This window comes from Pleurodeles waltl, chromosome 4_2 (assembly GCF_031143425.1).
Source record: "Pleurodeles waltl isolate 20211129_DDA chromosome 4_2, aPleWal1.hap1.20221129, whole genome shotgun sequence".
Classification (NCBI taxonomy): domain Eukaryota; kingdom Metazoa; phylum Chordata; class Amphibia; order Caudata; family Salamandridae; genus Pleurodeles; species Pleurodeles waltl.
In genome coordinates, this window is record NC_090443.1 from 557727303 (window position 1) to 557752531 (window position 25229).

The following is a 25229-nucleotide window of genomic DNA, read 5'->3' on the forward strand; positions in this document are numbered from 1 at the left end:
TAAAATTGCTGTTTCCAGCATACTTCAGAATTACAAAGAAAGCGTACTTCATTTTTGCTTTCCTAGCTGCTGATTGCATGCAATTAATTTGCAGGTATTTACATTTTGTTGTGTGTTGCAAAACAAAGTCGACATTCTAAGGCTGTTACGTAATTCACTTTAAATATTCCTCTCCCTTTGCAGTTAGAGAAAGAAAAGTAAACATCAATCCCATGTTAAAAGAATAAGCAGCACCTTGTCAGAAGACAGCCTGACATTTGACCTCTGTCGTTGAAGCGCAGCAAATGTGACAAGATAAGCACAAAAATTACATGCATCTTTACAGCTCAGACTGTCCATGCACGCCAGAAATCAGCTCATGATCAACAATTTGGGATACACTTCACTAGCAGATGATTGGGCGGCAGTTGTTGCCTCCTTTGTGGAAGTAGTGGACAGCTAGGATGATTACTAGAATGATTCAGAGTAAATGCCAAAGTTAAGATTCAGTAGATGGGAAGAGAGCAGACACATGACCACCAACCCCAATTTTGATAACGTCAGGTAGTGCATAGACACTGTTTAAAGTTTACATTGAAAAAAGGATTAATAAATGTTGCTTTCTGCCATAAGATGTACTGTTGTACTACATTTATGATGTACTAAATACAGGTTGACCTATGATATGAAAAATGTTGGAACACATACTGGATATATGCAAGATGTGTTTTATTCAAGGACAATGTAAAACATGCAACTATGTAAATTGACATATAAGTTAAAGTGCATATAAAAACATTTTATAAAAGGAGGAAAATTGGAGATCATATGAAAGGGATATATTCCTAAATTAGAAGAGGATCAGTCTGAAGGCTTTAAAGAAGTGAATAACTGGTTATTGAAGATTTTAAGAAAATTACTAGTCCACTAACGAGAATAAGTCCTCCATGTTATGATAGGCACGGAATCATATTATTTGCAAGAAGGCATAGATTTGTTCATCTTGTAACTACTTGATTAAATCATTTTCTTTTATAAGCAGAGTCCTTTAATGGGAAGAGAAGGATTATTTCTTACTAGCCACCTTGTCCTTTAGAAGAAACTATACATGTTATCCCAGGTACTAACTACTTTGCTATTGGCCTTGAATCACAGAATGGTGGTCTATTACATGTGCACACTTTTAGAGGAGATAAGCAATATAAATGTCCCCTTCCTAAATTCTCCGGGACGTCTAGATATTATGAATTTATAGCAGTCTAGGTTCCTTCTCTGTGCCACAATTTGCAAGAAGACTACTCACTTCCAGAGGTTGTTCTGTTGCACAACAAATGATATTCCTTCACAGGGTTTCAAACTAGGCACACTGAGATACCCTTTGCATGCACTTTACAATAATTTAGTACCATTGGGTGACAGGGAACATAAGCAATGAAACATGTTCCGTGGCATTGCTGTCCTTCAGAAAAAAAGATTGGATTGTTATTGCTGCTGCTCCTGCTAGTGTCACATGCTTAAGCAAAACCTGGGGGACCAATGCAGATTATTACTTGCTGGGCTAAGGGGGGTGAAGCTTTTCTTCACTGCTGTAGATATCTGAAGTCACAAAAGGTCAACATTTGCAAATCATACAGATTATTCCTGACTAAGCATGTTCCACTAAAGTAAGTAAAACTGTATAATGGATGTTCATAATGAAGATTACCATGTGCAGGATGCCCCTTGAGCGGGAAATCAGCATATTATAATTTCCTGCACAGATGGTCTCTTCTTCTTTCACACTGCCACAGCCAACCTTGTGACTAGGTGATCTGCAGGGATTGTGCTATTGAATATCAACCTCAAGAATATTGTGGTACAAGAATATGGAGGACAGAATGCAGAAGGATTAAATATTTTAATTCTTTATTCCAAAGTTTTTGATCAAAATAATGTAAGTTCATACAGCCAACACATGGTTAGTGACTCTGTTGCTTCTTTTGGGCTTCTAATCGTGAGCCTTATACCATCATTTGAAATACCAAAGACCATTTTCACCAACCGCATAACATGGGCATCTTATAACCATGAGTCTTCTACCACCATTTAAGATATGTTTTAAAAACTTTGGAATAAAGAATTCAGTGAACGACATCAGAGCTATTTTATTGGATGTGATATTTAACTGAAATGGAATAAACATTCATATCTTGAACATTAGGGATTGACTGTCTCGATTATAGGGGCATATTTATACTCTGTTTGCGCCGAATGTGCGTCAACATTTTTGACGCATATTTATACTTTGGCGTCCTTCGCAGCGGCCGTCAAAGTTCCATCATGTGCACCATATTTTGGAAGGGGGAACCAGCCTTGCGTTAATTATATGCAAGGTAGGCGTTCCCTTCCAAAAAATGACTTTAAGGCCTGTGCCCCATATTTATACTGTGACGTCATTTTGACGCACAGGAGGGGGCAGTCTGATGGGCGCCGTTTTTTAACGCCTGGGTCAGGGCAGGCGTTAAAGGACCTGTGGGCTCAGAAGGAGCCCAGAGGTGCCCTCCCATGCCCCCAGGGACACCCCCTGTCACCCTTGCCCACCCCAGGAGGACACCCAAGGATGGAGGGACCCATCCCAGGGAAGTTAAGGTAAGTTCAGGTAAGTTTTTTTTTCGTATTTATTTTGTGGCATAGGGGGGCCTGATTTGTGCCCCCCTACATGCCACTATGCCCAATGACCATGCCCAGGGGACATAAGTCCCCTGGGCATGGCCATTGGGCAAGGGGGCATGACTCCTGTCTTTGCTAAGACAGGAGTCATTTCAATGGGGGTTGGGCGTAAAAAAAAATGGCGCAAATCGGGTTGAGGCCTGAATTTTGCCTCAGACCTGACTTGCCCCATTTTTTGACGCCCAAGCTCCATTTTCCCCTACGCCGGCGCTGCCTGGTGTGAGTCATTTTTTTTTACGCACACCAGTCCGCAGCGCCGGCTAAAGTCATTCAATAAATAAGGCGCCCGCATGGCGCTTTGGAATGGCGTTAGCCGGCGGTAAAATTTTTGACCCACAACTGCGTTGGCGCAGTTGTGCATCAAAAAGTATAAATATGGGCCATAAAGTTTTTCTCTTCAGATTACAAGGATGTCATTTCATATTGCCTTTTATCTAGCACTGGTTGAGTCAGCAGTGATCTGCTAATAAATTGCTGGGGTAATATTTCTGGTACCCAGACTGAACATTAAAACCTCCTATAATTGCCTGCCCAGCTTAGTAACCCTGAAAATGGACACATTTAGACTGAAAAAGTTGCACTTCTCATGCTTTCAGTTGCTGAAATCACCTGAAAAATATGAGAGAAACTGAAGAATTACAGAGGAATCAGATCCAGAATTAACTATTCCCCCAGTAATTCCCCATTCCTAAGAGATTCTCCTGGTCCAACGAAAAATCTCCAGCACTGGAGGTAAAGGGGCCTCCACTATTTTGAACTCCATGGATCAGCAGCGGCTGCCACTAAAGGGTGCCAGGGCATCACCCACTTCGTTTTTCCACGTAAGAGTAATTACCATTCATACAAGTTATTTTTTTATTAGGGCTTTAAGCCCATGGTGTGCTGTTTAAGTGCTTGGTTGCCTCTCGCACTTGCTGCGTGAGAGCCAGGCAGCCAGAAACTTTCAAGTGGGTCCCATGCTCGTCACGTGTGATGTGTTGGGAAAGAGTTTTGCTTGCAGCCTGTGAATGACTGCAGGCATGAGACTCAAAGTCATGAGTCATGCTTTTGCATCGGAGGCCAAGAGAGCAGTCTCCCATCCTCGAATGAAACAGTAGCAGCACATCCTGTTGCAGGCCGCTGTGCGTGTACAAGAGCAGGATTTGCCAGGTAAGTGAAACGGTGGTTGGAGGCTTTCTATCATGCCTGCCAGCTTGTGGTTCGTTTTTACTATTTTAGAAACAATAAAAACAAATTGCAGGCTGGTGCAGCAGAGCACACATCTGGAACTCATGTAGGTAAAAGTATTCCTTTTGTGTGCTTTTATCATTCGGGCCGTTTTACTTTAGTACATCAGCTTATATCACTAAACTGAGAGGCATTAATTAAAACTGTTATTAAATGTCACTCAATATAGTGATATAATCTGATGTACTAAAGTGAAATGCACATGCATGTTAAAAGCATACAAGAGACCACTTTTGAGTAAGTGAGCTCAGGATGTGTGCATCCTGAAGTGACATATTTAAACGTGGTTTGGTCTCTTGTATGCTATTAACATGCAGGAGCGTTTCACTTTAGTAAATATGTTAATGTCAATATACTAAAAGGCATTCATTAACAGTTATCATAAATGCCTCCCAATATAGTGGCACAGCTTGAGTACTAAAATAAAATGCTCCTGGATGTTAAAAGCATACAAGTGAGTTAAGGATGCACGTAATCTGAATAAACGTGCTCTAGTCTCTTTTAAGCTTTTAACATGCAGGTTCGTTGCTCTTTAGTACATCGTTTAATATCACTATAGTGAGAGGCATCTTTTAACAGTTTTAATAAATGCCTCTCACTATAGTGATATAAACCAGTGTACTAAAGTGAAAAGCTCCCACATTTTAAAAGCATACAAGAGGCACCCCACCCCTTTCAAGTACCACCAGCCACCACTGCCATGGATGCAGAACTAAAACCTTCCTCAAAAGGGCACTTGTAATTAGGTCCTTAGTGTGGTGAACTGAGTATCAACAAATTGAGTAGTTGTATTGCCTGGTAGTTACAGTGCTTAGAAACAACATAAATAGTGGTGTTAAGCACTGTATAAGAATGACTATTATTATTATTATTGCAGTGTGTTTTTGTGTAATATCCTGCACTCCTATGTATTTTGGGAGAAAACACCGTGCATCATCCATGTAAGACCATTAACCTGTCCCTCAGGACTATTACTTCTAAAATGAGTATGCAACAGGATACCAAATACTCGGCAGTCCTGGTCCAGAAGGAGATAGATTGCCACTTATCAAATTTGCAAAAAAGGTGTGTTCTATAAATTCACTTTATATGACTTCTGTTTTTAGGGTTGAGGGTGGAAAATGCTCTGTCCCTGGTGTAATCTCTCTGTGGCCTTTTAACCACGCCCAAGTCATGCCCATTAGTTTGGTTGGTTCGTGGGCTTGCCTTTTAAACTTCGCTTGATTTAATTAGTGAAAGGCATGCATACGTCATGCCTTTTCTGGTGTTTAGCCCACCTCGAGTGCAACGGGCAACTACTGAAACCATACGAGGCTCTATGTTTTCTGTATGGTTTCTGGACTACTTTTCTCTTTATTTCATAGGCAGAGCAATCTCGCTGGGTGGTAGTCAAGCGCCTGCATGACGTCGACCCTGTTACATGGATATTTGCACTTTTGCCAGTTATGTGGATAATTGCACTTTTGCCGGTTACATGGATAATTGCACTTTTGCCAATACGTTTCACTCTGAGAGACCTTCTGTTTCCTTTTGTGTGTCTGCTTTGCGCTCATGGCGGTCGTCTGTTCGCATATGTGAAACTGTTTTACTTTTCATTTTCAGTTTATGTGGCAAGAAAAGTCCGGTTCGGAGTTTACAATGCTAATAGCTTTAACTTGAGCAAATGCGAGATCCATTGCATTGCAAATTCTTGTTATCTTTTCCTATTTGTGAGGTATGTAAACTCACAAGGGGATCATTCTTTATAAGAAGTGGGGTTGACAATATATGTAACTCGATAAGGCACAGATCGCAATTCATAAAAATGCCAGAGGTAGCAAAATTGACATCATAGTCTTTGGAGGAAATGCGAAGAAGAATACAATTGAAGAAAACATAGGAATTCAGAAATCCCTGCATGCATGACTCCAAGACCAGTTCGATGCACTTACCTCCTGGCATGCAGGTGGGATAGGATATGATGCTGTTCTTGCAGGTTCCAGTTAGCGGTGTATTTTCAAAATATCCAGATTTGCATTTAAATTTAATGGTTTCCCCTTGACGGAACACTGAAACCTCTCCCACCAGTTCTAAATTATGCAAGTCTATACCCTCTTGAGATATACGACAAGGATCTGCAGAAAATAAAACAAATACCTGATTATCCTGTGGGAAAAAGCAGATATTTTTCAAAATGTACAACTGGGGTCATCCTTTGAAATGAAGGAATGAACTAAATTTTGTGAAAGATGGACTAAAAAGCTAAATATATTTTCGGTTGTTTTGAAAAATAGCAACATAGTTCATCTTCACAGAGGACACAGATAGATGTAGGCCCTCATTATGAGCCTGGCAGTCTTGAGACCACCAGCCCCGTTGTGACGGTCGGACTGCTATACTCCTGGTGGTCCGATTGCCACATTATGACCCTGGCGGTCGGACCACCAGGAGACTGCAATCACCACTGGGACAAGGTTCCCGACAGGCTGACCTCGCTGAACTCAGCACCACCATGCTGATCACAACTCCTATTTCCACCAGCCTTTCCATGGTGGAGACTCCATCATGGAAAAGCTGGTGGAAGCACAGTGCAGGGGACCAGGGGGGGTCCTGCACAGCACCCTCGGAATGCGCACTGTGTAGGAGGCTGGACTGGCTTGTAGTGAGTACCAAGGGGTACTTGCACCTTGCACCAGGCCCAGTTATCCCTTATTAGTGTATAGGGTGTCTAGCAGCTTAGGCTGATAGATAATGGTAGCTTAGCAGAGCAGCTTAGGCTGAACTAGGAGACGTGTGAAGCTACTACAGTACCACTTAGTGTCATATGCACAATATCATAAGAAAACACAATACACAGTTATACTAAAAATAAAGGTACTTTATTTTTATGACAATATGCCAAAGTATCTTAGAGTGTACCCTCAGTGAGAGGATAGGAAATATACACAAGATATATATACACAATAGCAAAAATATGCAGTATAGTCTTAGAAAACGGTGCAAACAATGTATAGTTACAATAGGATGCAATGGGGAAACATAGGGATAGGGGCAACACAAACCATATACTCCAAAAGTGGAATGCGAACCACGAATGGACCCCAAACCTATGTGACCTTGTAGAGGGTCGCTGGGACTATTAGAAAATAGTGAGAGTTAGAAAAATAACCCTCCCCAAGACCCTGAAAAGTGAGTGCAAAGTGCACTAAAGTTCCCCTAAGGACAAAGTAGTCGTGTTAGAGGAATAATGCAGGAAGGACACAAACCAGCAATGCAACAACTGTGGATTTCCAATCTAGGGTACCTGTGGAACAAGGGGACCAAGTCCAAAAGTCACAAGCAAGTCGGAGATGGGCAGATGCCCAGGAAATGCCAGCTGCGGGTGCAAAGAAGCTTCGACTGGACAGAAGAAGCTGAGGTTTCTGCAGGAACGAAAAGGGCTAGAGACTTTCCCTTTGGTGTTTTCCCACCGGAAGGACGCCAACAAGCCCTGCTAGGCGCAAATCGTTTTTAGCGTTTTTGGACGCTGCTGGGGCCCAGGAGGGACCAGGAGGTCGCAAATTGGACCTGAAGAGAGAGGGGACGTCGAGCAAGACAAAGAGCCCTCACTGAAGCATGTAGCACCCGGAGAAGTGCCAGAAACAGGCACTACGAGGATGCGTGAAACGGTGCTCGCCGAAGTTGCACAAAGGAGTCCCACGTCGCCGGAGACCAACTTAGAAAGTCGTGCAATGCAGGTTAGAGTGCCGTGGACCCAGGCTTGGCTGTGCACGAAGGATTTCCGCCGGAAGTGCACGGGGGCCGGAGTAGCTGCAAAGTCGCGGTACCCAGCAATGCAGCCCAGCGAGGTGAGGCAAGGACTTACCTCCACCAAACTTGGGCTGAAGAGTCACTGGACTGTGGGGGTCACTTGGACAGAGTCGCTGGATTCGAGGGACCTCGCTCGTCGTGCTGAGAGGAGACCCAAGGGACCGGTAATGCAGCTTTTTGGTGCCTGCGGTTGCAGGGGGAAGATTCCGTCGACCCACGGGAGATTTCTTCGGAGCTTCTGGTGCAGAGAGGAGGCAGACTACCCCCACAGCATGCACAAGCAGGAAAACAGTCGAGAAGGCGGCAGGATCAGCATTACAGAGTTGCAGTAGTCGTCTTTGCTACTATGTTGCAGGTTTGCAGGCTTCCAGCGCGGTCAGCGGTGGATTCCTTATCAGAAGGTGAAGAGAGAGATGCAGAGGAACTCGGCTGAGCTCATGCATTCGTTATCTAAAGTTTCCCCAGAGACAGAGACCCTAAATAGCCAGAAAAGAGGATTTGGCTACCTAGGAGAGAGGATAGGCTACTAACACCTGAAGGAGCCTATCAGCAGGAGTCTCTGACGTCACCTGGTGGCACTGGCCACTCAGAGCAGTCCAGTGTGCCAGCAGCACCTCTGTTTCCAAGATGGCAGAGGTCTGGAGCACACTGGAGGAGCTCTGGACACCTCCCAGGGGAGGTGCAGGTCAGGGGAGTGGTCACTCCCCTTTCCTTTGTCCAGTTTCGCGCCAGAGCAGGGGCTAAGGGGTCCCTGAACGGGTGTAGACTGGCTTATGCAGAATTGAGCACCTCTGTGCCCAACAAAGCATTTCCAGAGGCTGGGGGAGGCTACTCCTCCCCTGCCTTCACACCATTTTCCAAAGGGAGAGGGTGTCACACCCTCTCTCAGAGGAAGTTCTTTGTTCTGCCATCCTGGGCCAGGCCTGGCTGGACCCCAGGAGGGCAGCTGCCTATCTGAGGGGTTGGCAGCAGCAGCAGCTGCAGTGAAACCCCAGGAAGGGCAGTTTGGCAGTACCAGGGTCTGTGCTACAGACCACTGGGATCATGGGATTGTGCCAACTATGCCAGGATGGCATAGAGGGGGCAATTCCATGATCATAGACATGTTACATGGCCATATTCGGAGTTACCATTGTGAAGCTACATATAGGTAGTGACCTATATGTAGTGCACACGTGTAATGGTGTCCCCGCACTCACAAAGTTCAGGGAATTGGCTCTGAACAATGTGGGGGCACCTTGGCTAGTGCCAGGGTGCCCTCACACTAAGTAACTTTGCACCCAACCTTTACCAGGTAAAGGTTAGACATATAGGTGACTTATAAGTTACTTAAGTGCAGTGTAAAATGGCTGTGAAATAACGTGGACGTTATTTCACTCAGGCTGCAGTGGCAGGCCTGTGTAAGAATTGTCAGAGCTCCCTATGGGTGGCAAAAGAAATGCTGCAGCCCATAGGGATCTCCTGGAACCCCAATACCCTGGGTACCTCAGTACCATATACTAGGGAATTATAAGGGTGTTCCAGTAAGCCAATGTAAATTGGTAAAAATGGTCACTAGCCTGTTAGTGACAATTTGGAAAGAAATGAGAGAGCATAACCACTGAGGTTCTGATTAGCAGAGCCTCAGTGAGACAGTTAGTCACTACACAGGTAACACCTTCAGGCACACTTATGAGCACTGGGGCCCTGGGTTACCAGGGTCCCAGTGACACATACAACTAAAACAACATATATACAGTGAAAAATGGGGGTAACATGCCAGGCAAGATGGTACTTTCCTACACAACCCCCCCCCAAACGAAGGACAATAAGACTAGCCATGACCTGATGAGTCTTCATTGTCTAAGTGGAAATATCTGGAGAGTCCATCTGCATTGGAGTGGCTACTCCCAGGTCTATGTTCCACTGTATAGTCCATTCCCTGTAGGGATATGGACCACCTCAACAATTTAGGATTTTCACCTTTCATTTGTTTTAGCCAAAGTAGAGGTTTGTGGTCTGTCTGAACAATGAAGTGAGTGCCAAACAGGTATGGCCTCAACTTCTTCAGAGCCCAGACCACAGCAAAGGCCTCCCTCTCAATGGCAGACCAACGCTTTTCTCTAGGGGTCAACCTTCTACTAATAAAAGCAACAGGTTGATCCTGGCCCTCAGAATTAAGTTGTGATAGGACTGCCCCTACTCCTAATTCAGATGCATCAGTTTGGACATAGATTTTTTTAGAGTAACAAGGGCTTTTCAGGACAGGTGCAGAGCACATGGCCTGCTTCAGCTCCTCAAAAGCTTTCTGACAGTTTGCTGTCCATAATACCTTTTTAGGCATTTTCTTGGATGTGAGGTCATTAAGAGGGGCTGCAATGGAGCCATAGTTCTTAATGAACCTCCTGTAATACCCAGTGAGACCTAGGAAGGCTCTCACCTGAGTCTGAGTGGTAGGGGGAACCCAATCAATAATTGTTTGGATTTTCCCCTGAAGTGGTGCAATCTGTTCCCCACCAACAAGGTGTCCCAGATAAACCACCTTACCCTGCCCTATCTGGCACTTTGAAGCCTTGATAGTGAGGCCTGCCTTTTGCAGGGCCTCCAAAACTTTCCATAGGTGGACCAGGTGATCATCCCAGCTGGAGCTAAAGACAGCTATATCGTCCAAATATGCTGCACTGAAAGCTTCCAGCCCTTGCAGGACTGTGTTCACCAACCTCTGAAAAGTGGCAGGTGCATTTTTCAAACCAAAAGGCATTACAGTAAACTGGTAATGTCCTCCAATGGTAGAAAATGCAGTCTTAGATTTAGCATCTTCTGATAATTTGATCTGCCACTACCCTGCAGTCAAATCAAAAGTGCTTAGATACTTGGCAGATGCCAGTGTATCTATAAGCTCATCTGCCCTGGGTATAGGGTGAGCATCAGTTTTGGTTACCAAGTTGAGACCTCTATAGTCTACACAAAACCTCATTTCCTTCTTTCCATCTTTAGAATTGGGTTTTGGTACCAGTACCACAGGGGAAGCCCATGGACTGTCAGAGTGCTCAACCACTCCTAGTTCCAACCTTTTATGAACTTCTTGCTTTATGCTGTCCCTGACATGGTCAGGCTGCCTATAGATCTTACTTTTGACAGGTAAACTGTCTCCAGTATCTATAGTGTGCTCACACCAAGAAGTGGTGCCTGGCACAGTAGAGAAGAGTTCTGAAAATTCTCCTAGGAGATTTATGCAATGGTCTTTCTGCTCAGCAGTAAGACAATCTGCCAAAACTACACCTTCCACAAGAGCATCTTGTTCTGTGGAAGAGAAGAGATCAGGTAGAGGATCACTGTCTTCTTCCTGTCCCTCATCAGTTGCCATGAGCAGGGTGAGATCAGCCCTGTCATAGTAGGGTTTCAGGCGGTTGACATGGAGCACCCTAAGGGGACTCCTGGCAGTGCCTAAGTCAACTAAATAGGTGACTTCTCCCTTCTTTTCAACAATTGTGTGGGGACCACTCCATTTATCTTGGAGTGCTCTTGGGGCCACAGGCTCCAAGACCCACACTTTCTGCCCTGGTTGGTACTGAACCAAAACAGCCTTCTGATCATGCCATTGCTTCTGGAGCTCTTGGCTGGCCTGAAGGTTTTTACTGGCCTTTTTCATGTACTCAGCCATCCTTGATCTGAGGCCAAGTACATAATCCACAATATCCTGCTTAGGAGCTTTTAAAGGTTGTTCCCAACCCTCCTTTACAAGTGTGAGTGGACCCCTAACAGGGTGTCCAAAAAGAAGTTCAAAGGGGCTGAAGCCCACTCCTTTCTGGGGTACCTCCCTGTAGGCAAAAAGGAGGCATGGTAGAAGGATATCCCATCTCCTGCGGAGTTTTTCAGGGAGACCCATAATCATGCCTTTGAGAGTTTTATTAAATCTCTCTACCAGTCCATTTGTTTGTGGATGATAGGGTGTTGTGAACTTGTACGTTACACCACACTCCTTCCACATGGCCTTTAAGTATGCAGACATGAAATTGCTTCCTCTGTCTGATACTACTTCCTTTGGGAAGCCCACCCTGGAAAATATTCCCAGGATGGCCTTTGCCACTGCAGGAGCTGTAGTGGTCCTTAAAGGAATTGCTTCAGGATATCTTGTGGCATGGTCCACTACCACCAAGATAAACCTATTGCCTGAAGCAGTAGGAGGGTCAAGGGGGCCAACTATGTCAACCCCTACCCTTTCAAAGGGAACCCCAACCACAGGCAGTGGAATAAGGGGTGCCTTTGGGGTGCCACCTGTCTTGCCACTGGCTTGACAGGTTTCACAGGACTTACAAAATTCCTTTGTGTCCTCAGACATCCTAGGCCAATGAAACAGGGGAACAAGTCTGTCCCAAGTTTTCATTTGTCCTAGATGCCCAGCTAAGGGAATGTCATGTGCCAGTGTTAGGAGGAACTTTCTGTACTCCTGAGGAATCACTAATCTCCTGGCAGCTCCAGGTTTAGGATCCCTATGCTCAGTGTACAAGAGGTTGTCCTCCCAGTAAACTCTGTGAGAGTCACTGACATCCCCATTAGCCTGTTTGACAGCTTGCTGTCTGAGACCCTCTAATGTGGGACAGGTTTGCTGTGCCACACTTAGCTCCTCTCTGGCAGGCCCCCCTTCACCCAAAAGCTCAGCAGTGTCTGCTTCCAGCTCCTCTGGTGTAGGTTCTGCACAGGGAGGGAATTCTTCTTCCTCAGAAGTTGAATCCACTGTAGAGGGAGGGATAGTAGGAAGTGGTTTGCTTCTACTAGCCCTAGCTTTAGGGAGCACTTGGTCCATTGTTCCAGGATCCAAGCTTCCCTGTCCTTTTTGCTTTTTGGCCTGAGCCCTTGTCAAAGCAAAAATATGCCCTGGGATGCCCAGCATTGCTGCATGGGCCTCCAACTCCACATCTGACCAAGCTGATGTCTCCAAATCATTCCCTAATAGACAGTCTACAGGTAAATCTGAAGCTACCACAACTTTCTTTGGACCAGTTACCCCCCCCCAGTTGAGATTTACAACAGCCATGGGGTGGCTTTGTGTTATGTTGTGAGCATCGGTTACTTGGTACTGGTGTCCAAGTATGTGTTGTTCAGGGTGCACCAGTTTCTCAATCACCATTGTGACACTGGCACCTGTGTCTCTGTAGGGCTGGACCTCAACACCATTTATTAGGGTTAGTTGCTTGTACTTCTCCAAGTTATGGGGGCAAGCAACCAAAGTGGCTAAATCAATAGCCCCTTCAGAGACTAAAGTAGCCTCTGTGGTCTCCCTAATCAGACCAACCCCAACTAAGTTACCAAAAGTGAGCCCAGCTACTCCCTTGGATTGGCTATTAGTAGGTTTGCTCCCACCACCACTGCTATTAGTAGGGACACTAGGTGTAGCAGTAGGGGTTGTAGTGGTAGGAGCTGTGGTGCCTTTCTTTGGACAACTGGGATCTGTTGTCCAATGGCCTTTTATTTTACATAAATAGCACCATGGTTTCTTTTCCTTGTTCTGATTAAAGGAGGATTTGGACCCACCACCCCCACCAGAGTGTTTTTGTGGGCCTGATGAAGACTCATTTTTAGATTTGTCCCCACCCTTGTCAGAAGACTTACCATCCTTCTTTTTGTTGCCATCTTTGTCACCCCCTGTATGAACTTTTCTGTTCACTCTTGTTCTTACCCATTTGTCTGACTTCTTTCCCAATTCTTGGGGAGAGGTCAGATCAGAGTCCACCAAGTACTGGTGCAACAAATCAGACACACAATTATTAAGAATATGCTCTCTCAGGATCAAGTTATACAGGCTGTCATAATCAGTAACTTTACTGCATTGTAACCACCCCTCCAAGGCCTTCACTGCCTGGTCAATGAAATCAACCCAGTCTTGTGAAGACTCCTTTTTGGTCTCTCTGAACTTTATCCTGTACTGTTCAGTGGTTAAGCCATAACCATCCAGGAGTGCATTCTTAAGAACTTGGAAATTATTAGCATAATTTTCTTTCACAGTAAGGAGCCTATCCCTACCTTTTCCACTAAATGATAGCCATAGGATAGCAGCCCACTGCCTTTGAGGGACATCCTGTACAACACAGGCCCTCTCAAGTGCAGCAAACCACTTGTTAATGTCATCCCCCTCCTTATAAGGGGGAACTATCTTGTGCAGATTCCTGGAATCATGCTCTTTTGCAGGATGACTATGGGGAATACTGCTGCTGCCACCATGGGTATCTAAACCCAACTTCTGTCTTTCCTTCTCTAATTCAAAAGACTGTCTATCCAAATCCAGCTGTTGCTTTTTAAGCTTCAGTCTGGTTTGTTCCACCCTCAACTTATTGAGTTCCCTCTCTAACATTCTGTCATCAGGGTTGGTGGGAGGGACATTTCTAGAAACAGAGCTATGATGGGAATGAACAGAAGGAGACCTGTCCCTTACAGAAGCCAACTTAACAGCTTGGTTTACAGAAACATTACTACCAGTATGGTGAGAATAAATGCTTTTGCTATGATGTGAGACAACACTATTTCTTTGGTGTGGCTCATCATCATTACCATCTATGCTAGATTGTCTAGTAATGGGCAGGCTAGGAAGTTTCTTTCCTGAATCTTTTCCTGGGGGAGTCCCTGAATCAGATTGGGAACTATTAGGTACTTTTTCAACAGATGGGGCACCTATGGCCTTATCCTGTTCTCTAAGCATGTTAAGTAACAGTTCCAAGGAAGGATTCTTCCCTACACTCAAACCTCTCTCTATACAGAGACTCCTTGCTCTTTTCCAGCTAAGGTTGTCATATGCAAGTTTGGACAGATCAACACTTTGGCCTGTGCCAGAATTTTTTTAGAGAGAGTTAAAGTGATAGAAAAAGAGAAAAAGTTTTCAGAACTTTTTGGAAAGACAGAAAAAAACTTTTTAAACTTTTAAGAACTTTTTGGAAGTTTAGAAGTACTTTTCAGCACTTAGAAAAGAGTGAAAAGAGGAAATGCAAAACTTTTTGGCTATGTGTATATACACTGACCTTGTTTTGTATATTTTTCTCTTATGAAAAGTACAATGACAAGAGTGGTAAGTAGTGCAAGCACTTATCCCACCACTGCACAACCAATGTAGGAGGCTGGACTGGCTTGTAGTGAGTACCAAGGGGTACTTGCACCTTGCACCAGGCCCAGTTATCCCTTATTAGTGTATAGGGTGTCTAGCAGCTTAGGCTGATAGATAATGGTAGCTTAGCAGAGCAGCTTAGGCTGAACTAGGAGACGTGTGAAGCTACTACAGTACCACTTAGTGTCATATGCACAATATCATAAGAAAACACAATACACAGTTATACTAAAAATAAAGGTACTTTATTTTTATGACAATATGCCAAAGTATCTTAGAGTGTACCCTCAGTGAGAGGATAGGAAATATACACAAGATATATATACACAATAGCAAAAATATGCAGTATAGTCTTAGAAAACAGTGCAAACAATGTATAGTTACAATAGGATGCAATGGGGAAACATAGGGATAGGGGCAACACAAACCATATACTCCAAAAGTGGAATGCGAACCACGAATGGACCCCAAACCTATGTGACCTTGTAGAGGGTCGCTGGGACTATTAGAAAATAGTGAGAGTTAGAAAAATAACCCTCCCCAAGACCCTGAAAAGTGAGTGCAAATTGCACTAAAGTTCCCCTAAGGACAAAGTAGTCGTGTTAGAGGAATAATGCAGGAAGGACACAAACCAGCAATGCAACAACTGTGGATTTCCAATCTAGGGTACCTGTGGAACAAGGGGACCAAGTCCAAAAGTCACAAGCAAGTCGGAGATGGGCAGATGCCCAGGAAATGGCAGCTGCGGGTGCAAAGAAGCTTCGACTGGACAGAAGAAGCTGAGGTTTCTGCAGGAACAAAAAGGGCTAGAGACTTCCCCTTTGGTGGACAGATCCCTCTTGCCTTGGAGAGTCGTGCAGAAGTGTTTTCCCGCCGGAAGGACGCCAACAAGCCTTGCTAGGCGCAAATCGTGATTTTGGCGTTTTTGGACGCTGCTGGGGCCCAGGAGGGACCAGGAGGTCGCAAATTGGACCTGAAGAGAGAGGGGACGTCGCGCAAGACAAAGAGCCCTCACTGAAGCAGGTAGAACCCGTAGAAGTGCCAGAAACAGGCACTACAAGGATGCATGAAACGGTGCTCGCCGAAGTTGCACAAAGGAGTCCCACGTCGCCGGAGACCAACTTAGAAAGTCGTGCAATGCAGGTTAGAGTGCCGTGGACCCAGGCTTGGCTGTGCACGAAGGATTTCCGCCGGAAGTGCACGGGGGCCGGAGTAGCTGCAAAGTCGCGGTTCCCAGCAATGCAGCCCAGCGAGGTGAGGCAAGGACTTACCTCCACCAAACTTGGTCTGAAGAGTCACTGGACTGTGGGGGTCACTTGGACAGAGTCGCTGGATTCGAGGGACCTCGCTCGTCGTGCTGAGAGGAGACCCAAGGGACCGGTAATGCAGCTTTTTGGTGCCTGCGGTTGCAGGGGGAAGATTCCGTCGACCCACGGGAGATTTCTTCGGAGCTTCTGGTGCAGAGAGGAGGCAGACTACCCCCACAGCATGCACAAGCAGGAAAACAGTCGAGAAGGCGGCAGGATCAGTGTTACAGAGTTGCAGTAGTCATCTTTGCTACTATGTTGCAGGTTTGCAGGCTTCCAGCGCGGTCAGCGGTCGATTCCTTATCAGAAGGTGAAGAGAGAGATGCAGAGGAACTCGGCTGAGCTCATGCATTCGTTATCTAAAGTTTCCCCAGAGACAGAGACCCTAAATAGCCAGAAAAGAGGGTTTGGCTACCTAGGAGAGAGGATAGGCTACTAACACCTGAAGGAGCCTATCAGCAGGAGTCTCTGACGTCACCTGGTGGCACTGGCCACTCAGAGCAGTCCAGTGTGCCAGCAGCACCTCTGTTTCCAAGATGGCAGAGGTCTGGAGCACACTGGAGGAGCTCTGGACACCTCCCAGGGGAGGTGCAGGTCAGGGGAGTGGTCACTCCCCTTTCCTTTGTCCAGTTTCACGCCAGAGCAGGGGCTAAGTGGTCCCTGAACCGGTGTAGACTGGCTTATGCAGAATTGAGCACCTATGTGCCCAACAAAGCATTTCCAGAGGCTGGGGGAGGCTACTCCTCCCCTGCCTTCACACCATTTTTCAAAGGGAGAGGGTGTCACACCCTCTCTCAGAGGAAGTTCTTTGTTCTGCCATCCTGGGCCAGGCCTGGCTGGACCCCAGGAGGGCAGCTGCCTGTCTGAGGGGTTGGCAGCAGCAGCAGCTGCAGTGAAACCCCAGTAAGGGCAGTTTGGCAGTACCAGGGTCTGTGCTACAGACCACTGGGATCATGGGATTGTGCCAACTATGCCAGGATGGCATAGAGGGGGCAATTCCATGATCATAGACATGTTACATGGCCATATTCGGAGTTACCATTGTGAAGCTACATATAGGTAGTGACCTATATGTAGTGCACACGTGTAATGGTGTCCCCGCACTCACAAAGTTCAGGGAATTGGCTCTGAACAATGTGGGGGCACCTTGGCTAGTGCCAGGGTGCCCTCACACTAGGTAACTTTGCACCCAACCTTTACCAGGTAAAGGTTAGACATATAGGTGACTTATAAGTTACTTAAGTGCAGTGTAAAATGGCTGTGAAATAACGTGGACGTTATTTCACTCAGGCTGCAGTGGCAGGCCTGTGTAAGAATTGTCAGAGCTCCCTATGGGTGGCAAAAGAGATGCTGCAGCCCATAGGGATCTCCTGAAACCCCAATACCCTGGGTACCTCAGTACCATATACTAGGGAATTATAAGGGTGTTCCAGTAAGCCAATGTAAATTGGTAAAAATGGTCACTAGCCTGTTAGTGACAATTTGGAAAGAAATGAGAGAGCATAACCACTGAGGTTCTGATTAGCAGAGCCTCAGTGAGACAGTTAGTCACTACACAGGTAACACCTTCAGGCACACTTATGAGCACTGGGGCCCTGGGTTACCAGGGTCCCAGTGACACATACAACTAAAACAACATATATACAGTGAAAAATGGGGGTAACATGCCAGGCAAGATGGTACCTTCCTACACACTGTCTGCTGTGTAGACAATACACATTCTGAGGGTGCTGTTGTGCTACGGTACTGGCCTCGGCTCCCTTAAGGGAGCCAAGACCAATACCATAGCACTGTTTCCACTGGTCAGCCCAACGGGAACATCAAAATGCAATGTTCCCGTCGGTCAGCCCAGCGAGAACACTGTAAAACAACCGGGGGGCACCGTCGGCATGACAGCAGGGTCCTTCCCACAGCTTTGGCGATCCCGCGATGGGACCATTATCCCCCATTATTCAGTAGAAGAGCCTGTGGTGGATCCACCTTTTAGCAGGTAGTTTGGTCTTAGAGTCTGATGGCCTTATGGTCCTGATGGTGTTGAATCCCTCACAGTAAGTTCAAAGCTAACTATGGTAAGTAACAACGAACGTTGAAAAGTCTAGGCACCATCTTTCCCGCCCCTCAGTATGTTATGCCTTACCCTCTGATATTCCTGACATTAGTGACTACTATGGATATATTTGCTCTCACTTAACGACATTATCTGATCTGAGGCCCTCCTTTCGTACTAAGGATTGTCAGTCACGAATTTGAGGTCAACAATATTGACATACAATAAGATTGCATCCACGATACTGATCTACCATTGCATTGAACAATAATTATTTATTATTCTTTACTCCATGTATACTAACTTGGAAAGTAAGTATTATCAGTATTAAGAATAGTAGCATTACAATTTAGTGGTAAAATCCATTAGGGCGATTGTCGCTATATCATTGAATCTCTATGAAGCACGTCCCAGACTACATTTGCTACCTAATGAACTGGTAGGTATAATCCACATGTGACCTCAGCCCCTAACACAGTATGGGAGGGTCGTCAGTTATGTGGCAAAGCCGGACATATTGAGGATTTTCTGTTGGTTGCACTTCTTGGCCACAAGGGTGCACCTGTGTGCTTTTGATCTGGATCAGAATTGCTAATGCTCTTTTCTGAACACACCACATTGCCTATGAGAGTTCTGGGGCACTGCACAAATCATGTACTGTTCATTTTCACAAAACAGGTATAGCACTTTAGCAGAGAATCTGGAAGGCAGAGGGGTCACTTTCCTGAAACAAGACATAACTTATTTGCTCCACCATTTCAACTTGAGCTCCAACACCTAGGTCCCCTACTAGAAATGCACTTCTATTATTCACTGCTGATATTCATGCATTAACAAGTTATTTACTTAAAAGAGAGATATAAACGTGCTAACTTGCTTTTGTCCATGTGTTGCTGTTTGATGGTGGGGAACGGAGGTGGAGGAATTACATGTGTGTGACAAACTGAAGTATATTCTATTCTGTTTACAGGGGAGTTCATATGAAGATGCAGATGCCTCATCCCATGTTCTGGTGTTCCTTTTGTTCCAAATCAGATGGTATACGGTAACTTTATCTAGGCTATTTGTACTGCAGCATAGTCCAATCTGCTTTGCATGAGCAAGGTCACATTCTAGAGTAACCAAATGACTTAAGACCACAAAGGACTAAATTGTGGCATAAACTAATTACAAGTGGATGGAATTAATCCAAGCATCCCACCTGTCACTCCAAATATATCTCTTCTGATACACAACACCATTAATAAAATCAGGAGGGCATGTGCGTTTGAAGTGTGAGTAATTCCTCATAAAGGTGACAACAGGGGAGGACTTTTGAGGTGGTTTGGGGTGTAACACCCAACAAATAAATATATTCCTGACTTAGTAGTTGGGCTCTGAGCCGGGTCTGGTAGGTCTGTTTTGATTTTTCTCATTGCTCTCAATTCACTAAGAGGTTTTAACTTGTTTGTGTTTTTTTTTGGATGAGCAACTTAAATAAATATAGTGACTGGTTTACCAAAAAGGTAGTAAATCCACACCCAGAGAAGTACCCCTTGAACGGGTTCAAATTCACTACTTTTTGGAATTCACAAACATTGGTAGATGTAGGATTGGAAAGCTGTGTCAGTCCAAAGTTTCCAGACAGTGAAATGCAATGGGACAACTGCTTGCAAAGAGTCTAACCATTAGCAGACAAACACTTGCAAAGACTCCAACCATTAGCAGTCACTTAGGGTGACATTCCAAACCATCGTTTTCCCCCACTGTGCTACTCTAGATAGAGGCCAACCTAATGCAAAACTGTACTAATGCGTTTCTTTTTGGAAACAGTCCATCCTGAATCTTGGTCATCCCACTCCTCCACCCTGAGGTCCATCGCTTTTTTAGTTGAAAAATTTGAGATTCACATCCCTGAATATCACTTCCTGAGCTATTCCCCAGACAACAAATCATCATATTAGGGAACTAGATAACAAGGTAGGTGTTTATGTTCAGGAAATGAAGGTAGAAAAAGAAGTCTTCAACTGCTAGGCTGAGACATTGCATACGTTGGCCCACTCTCTTTCTACATATAGGGCCAGATGTATCAACAAATTTTGCACTTGCAAACGGCAAAATCAGCCATTTGCAAGTGCAAAATAGTGGTCTGCAATGCATCAAAGGCATTCGCAGAACACAAAATAGAAATCGCTTTTCTGCGTTGCGACCTGGATTTTGCGAATCGCAATTTGCGATTCGCAAAATCCAGGTCGCAAGTCAATTCTGCAAAAAATCGCAAATTGCGATTTTTCGCAGAATGGTATTCTGCACATGCAAAATACCATGGTCTGCAACCAGGTGGTAACCTGGTGCAAAATCTAAAAATGCAGTAAAACTGCATTTTTAAATGTAACATTAAAGCACACATGCCCTTTTGGCATGTGTGTACTTTACATGTTAAAAAAAAGAAAAATTGGGGTGCTGGAGAGGGGGCCTTAGGCCCCCAGCACCCTGGCCTTTTGCATTTCCAAAATTGCGATTTCTGGTTCAGAAATCGCAATTTTGGAAATACAAAAAAATTCGCAGCCATAGCTGCGAATGGGGCCAGTATCGCAATTTGCGATTCGGTAATTGCATTTGCGATTTTTAAGAAATCGCTATTACCGATTCGCAAATGTGATACATGGCCCTTTGCGAGTCGGTAATAGCGATTTCTTCAAAATTGCAATTACCGAATCGCAATGGGCCAGAATCATACATCTGGCCCTTAGTTTTCTGTGCCAAGGAGCTTGAGAAACACTTCTTTGCAATAAATTACTACCAGAAAAAACAGATTTCATTCTGGAACTTCACCACCATAATTAACTAGCAAATACTTTACACAAGTACATTACACTTACTTGGATTGGTGCAAGTGGGGTAGATAAATCCAGCCTTAGTACAATTTGCAGTTAGGCTCCCTGAGGTTGTGAGTACTCGAAATCCGGATTTACATGTAAAAACTATTGTTTCGCCCTCCTTGAAAGCTGTTTTATCCCTTTGTTTCGGGCTTAATTCTACAAAATGTTCTTCCAATTTTTCTTTGGTTACATGACACGGACCTGGAAAATATTTGTAAATTGACTAATTGAAATAAAAACAGAATTAAAATACTGCATGCCTCATTACTAAAGAAAAACAATCAAAAGAACAGTAAAATAAGCCACAATACGATCAGATATAGTTTTACAAAGTTTACAATGGACATTGATATTTTCTAACAACATGTAAGTTCCTTTATACCTTTTTCCATAACAGATTTTACTCTTCATTTTTTATCTTCGTAATAGAACAATTTAAGTATATTTTGAATTTAGCAGAGAAACCCTGAATTAAACTTGGCAAGCGTTCATTTCGTGGCGCTAATGTAGCTGGAATTGATAACACCAGTCAGTCAGTTATGTGGCACACACAAATAGAGAACACTGTGTTGTATTATCTTATAATAAGTGCACTTGCATTGCACATTCCCACAATTGGTATGGCCCTGAACAGGCTCCAGCAAAGAAATACAAATAAGCACGCATGCCAGCTTAAAATGCACCAACAGGAAACATACAGACTGGCATATATATGTATGTTCACTCAGACAGCACTATTTATGCATACAAACAGGGGTCACCAAACAACAGGTTTTATTGTTGTGCGATGTGTAAATAAATGTAAAGAACTAATAACGTTAGACAAAATGCACATGATAGTTCATCCCTCAGATATGGGTTTGAAGAATGCGAACAGCCAGCAAAATAAAGGCATACCACACGGCTGCAAATAACAAACACTGGCAATGCCAAAAGGTCTGGTTTCGTAGCACAGCCTCCCTCATTGTGTGCATTCATCACAACTTTGAGTGTATACCTCTCTCTCCCTTTAAGCCTAGCCTACCTCGGAGAGTGTACAATTTATTTCATTCATAACCACTTGCACATACTGGATTTTTCTGTCCCTGTAAATAAAGGTGGAAAGAAAACCAACAGAAAGGAACTCGAATTATTTACCTTATAAGGATGAAAGCTATGTAGTCATACCAGGACTTGGGGCTATTAGGTAGACGAACACACCAATGTCTGTGGTGGGCATGTTAACCCCTTGAACTATTTTGGAGGGAAGCAATTTACTGTTCAATTAAATTTTAATGGGACATTTTTCATGATTCATTCATAGACACCTTTGAAGGGAACCTGAAGTAAAGCACTGGATAACCTGTAGGGACAGATCTTGTTCTAGGGTCTCAGTGAAATGTGCATGTAAAACAAAAATGTCACACCAACTCGGAGGACTGTGTGTACCTCCCCTACAGTGAAGTGCATCTCCCCTCCACCTTCATCAGCTACCCTTTATATAACCTACATAGCAGAGGCCACTCCCGCATACGTCAAGGGGGGTTGGGGGGTGACGATGGGGACTGGGGAGCCACTTACAGGATCTCCTCATCATCGCCGCCTCCTGCAGCATCATGCTGCCTCACTTGTTGCTCCTCTTCGTATGGTGTCCCAGCATTCACTGGGACACCAGCACAGGCTCCCCAGCAATCCTGGTGCTGTGTTTATGCTAAGAATAGCATGAAAGCAGCGCCTGGATTGGTCTGAGACTGCCATTCAGATACAAGCCTGGGGTTTGTGCTGGTTCTCCAGTCTGGCAGTGTATACAACCGAGTTCAAGAAACCTACGTTTGTATGCGTGTTTGGCCGGCTTCAGACGGCCAGCTAAACTGAAATGCGCAGTTAGTGCACTCTCCCCTTCGCCCCTTCCCACCTCCCGTGGCCCAGCTCCGCCCCTCCCTGCATGCGCTGCTGGCTGAGCCAGCAGATCGAAAATTATGAAAAAAGAAATGATAGCAAGCTATTGTTTCATTTTTCATCTGCTGGCTCAGCCAGGGGCTGCATCATCTAACCTTGAACTGTGAGAGGAAGGTCTCTCTTGGAAATGGCTCACTGTCTCTGGAGGCAAGGCCCTGTGCTCCAGCTGAGCATTCGACAAGCAGCGCATCTCACACTCGGGCCCCTATAGAGTACTTAACACATCACAATAAATCATCACATAACACAATGTCTTGGTGGCAGGAAGCAAGACTTTTAACCCTTCGCTTCCAGGCCTTTTCCCCCTCCTGTGCCGAGCCTTTTTTCGGCTATTTGGGGCAGTTCGCGCTTAGGCCCTCATAACTTTTTGTTCACATAAGCTACCCACGCCAAAGTTGCATCCTTTTTTTCCTACATCCTATGGACTCTAGAGGTACCCAGACTTTGTGGGTTCCCCTGAAGGAGACCAAGAAATATTTTTAAACTACTTTTTTTTAAATGGGAAAAAAGGGCTGCAGAAGGCAGCTCGTGGTTTTTTCCCTTAAAATGGCATCAACAAAGGGTTTGCGGTGGCAAGATCACCATCTTCCCAGCTTTCAGGAACAGGCAGACTTGAATTGGAAAATCCAATTTTTCAATACAATTTTGACATTTTACTGGGACATACCCCATTTTTACTATTTGTTGTGCTTTCAGCCTCCTTCCAGTTAGTGACCAAAATGGGTGAGAAACCAGTGCTGGATTCCAGAAAGCTAAACATTTCTGAAAAGTAGACAATATTCTGAATTCAGCAAGGGGTCATTTGTGTAGAACCTACAAGTGTTTCTTACAAAACATAACAGCTGAAATAATAACATATTGAAATTGAGGTGAACAAAACAGCCATTTTTCTCCACCTTTTACTCTGTAACTTTTTCCTGTGATGTCAGATATTCGAAAGCAATATACTGTTACGTCAGCTGGACTCTTCTGGTTGCAGTGCTATATAGGGCTTGCAGGTTCATCAAGAACTCTAGGTACCCAGAGCCAATAAATGAGCCTTACCTTGAAATGGTATTTTATTCTATACCGGGTATCCAGCAATTCATTTGCTGAAATATAAAGAGTGAAAAATAGCTATCAAGAAAACCTTTGTATTTCCAAAATGGCACAAGATAAGGTGTTGAGAAGCAGTGGTTATTTTCACATCTCTGAATTCCGGGGTGCCCATACTAGCATGTGAATTACAGGGCATTTCTCAAATAGACTTCTTTTTTACACACTGCCTTACATTTGGAAGGAAAAAATGTGGAGAAAGACAAGGGGCAATAACACATGTTTCGCTATTCTGTTTTTCCCCAAGTCTCCCGATAAAAATGGTACCTCACTTGTGTAGGTAGGCCTAGGAACACGAAAGGAAATGGCTCAAAACACAACGTGGACACATCACATTTTTTCACAGAAAACAGAGGTGTTTTTTGCAAACTGCCTACCTGTGGATTTTGGACTCTAGCTCAGTCGGCACCTGGGGAAACCTAGCAAACCAGGGCATTTTTGAAAACTAGACACCTAGGAGAATCCAAGATGGGGTGACTTGTGGGGATCTGACCAGGTTCTGTTACCCCGTGTCCTTTGAAAACCTCAAAATCTGGCCAAAAAACACTTTTTCCTCTCATTTCGGTGACAGAAAGTTCTGGAATCTGAGAGGAGCCACAACTTTCCTTCCACCCAGCGTTCCCCCAAGTCGCCCGATAAAAATGGTACCTCACTTGTGTGGGTAGGCCTAGCGCCCACGAAAGGAAATGGCCCAAAACACAACGTGGACACATCACATTTTTTCACAGAAAACAGAGGTGTTTTTTTACAAAGTGCCTACCTGTGGATTTTGGCCTCTAGATCAGCCTGCAACCTGGGGAAACCTAGCAAACCAGCACATTTTTGAAAACTAGACAGCTAGGGGAATCCAAGATGTAGTGACTTGTGGGGCTCTGACCAGGTTCTGTTACCCCGTGTCCTTTGAAAACCTAAAAATTTGGCCAAAAAACACTTTTTCCTCTCATTTCGGTGACAGAAAGTTCTGGAATCTGAGAGGAGCCACATATGTCCTTCCACACAGCATTACCCGAAGTCTCCCGATAAAAATGGTACCTCTCTTGTGTGGGTAGGCCTAGCGCCCACGAAAGGAAATGGCCCAAAACACAACGGGGGACACATCAGAATTATCAAATACAAAACTACCTGTTTTTGCAGGGGGGGACCTGCGTTTTTGGTACTGGGCTCAGCAGGCTTCTAGGGAAATCTACCAAACCCAGAAATTC

At 44.7% G+C, this 25229-nt stretch overlaps 1 protein-coding gene across 1 annotated transcript in view; it reads right to left on the reverse strand.

Annotated features, from left to right (window-relative positions):
• LOC138293098 (complement factor H-like) overlaps positions 1–25229 on the reverse strand; it is a 595692-nt gene that overhangs the window by 72083 nt on the left and 498380 nt on the right. The window contains exons 19-20 of the mRNA XM_069232110.1: positions 20995–21195; positions 5847–6029 (exon numbers count right to left, since the gene is read on the reverse strand). Of these exons, the coding sequence (XP_069088211.1) occupies positions 5847–6029; positions 20995–21195 (384 nt within the window). The remainder of the gene's footprint in view (positions 1–5846; positions 6030–20994; positions 21196–25229) is intronic.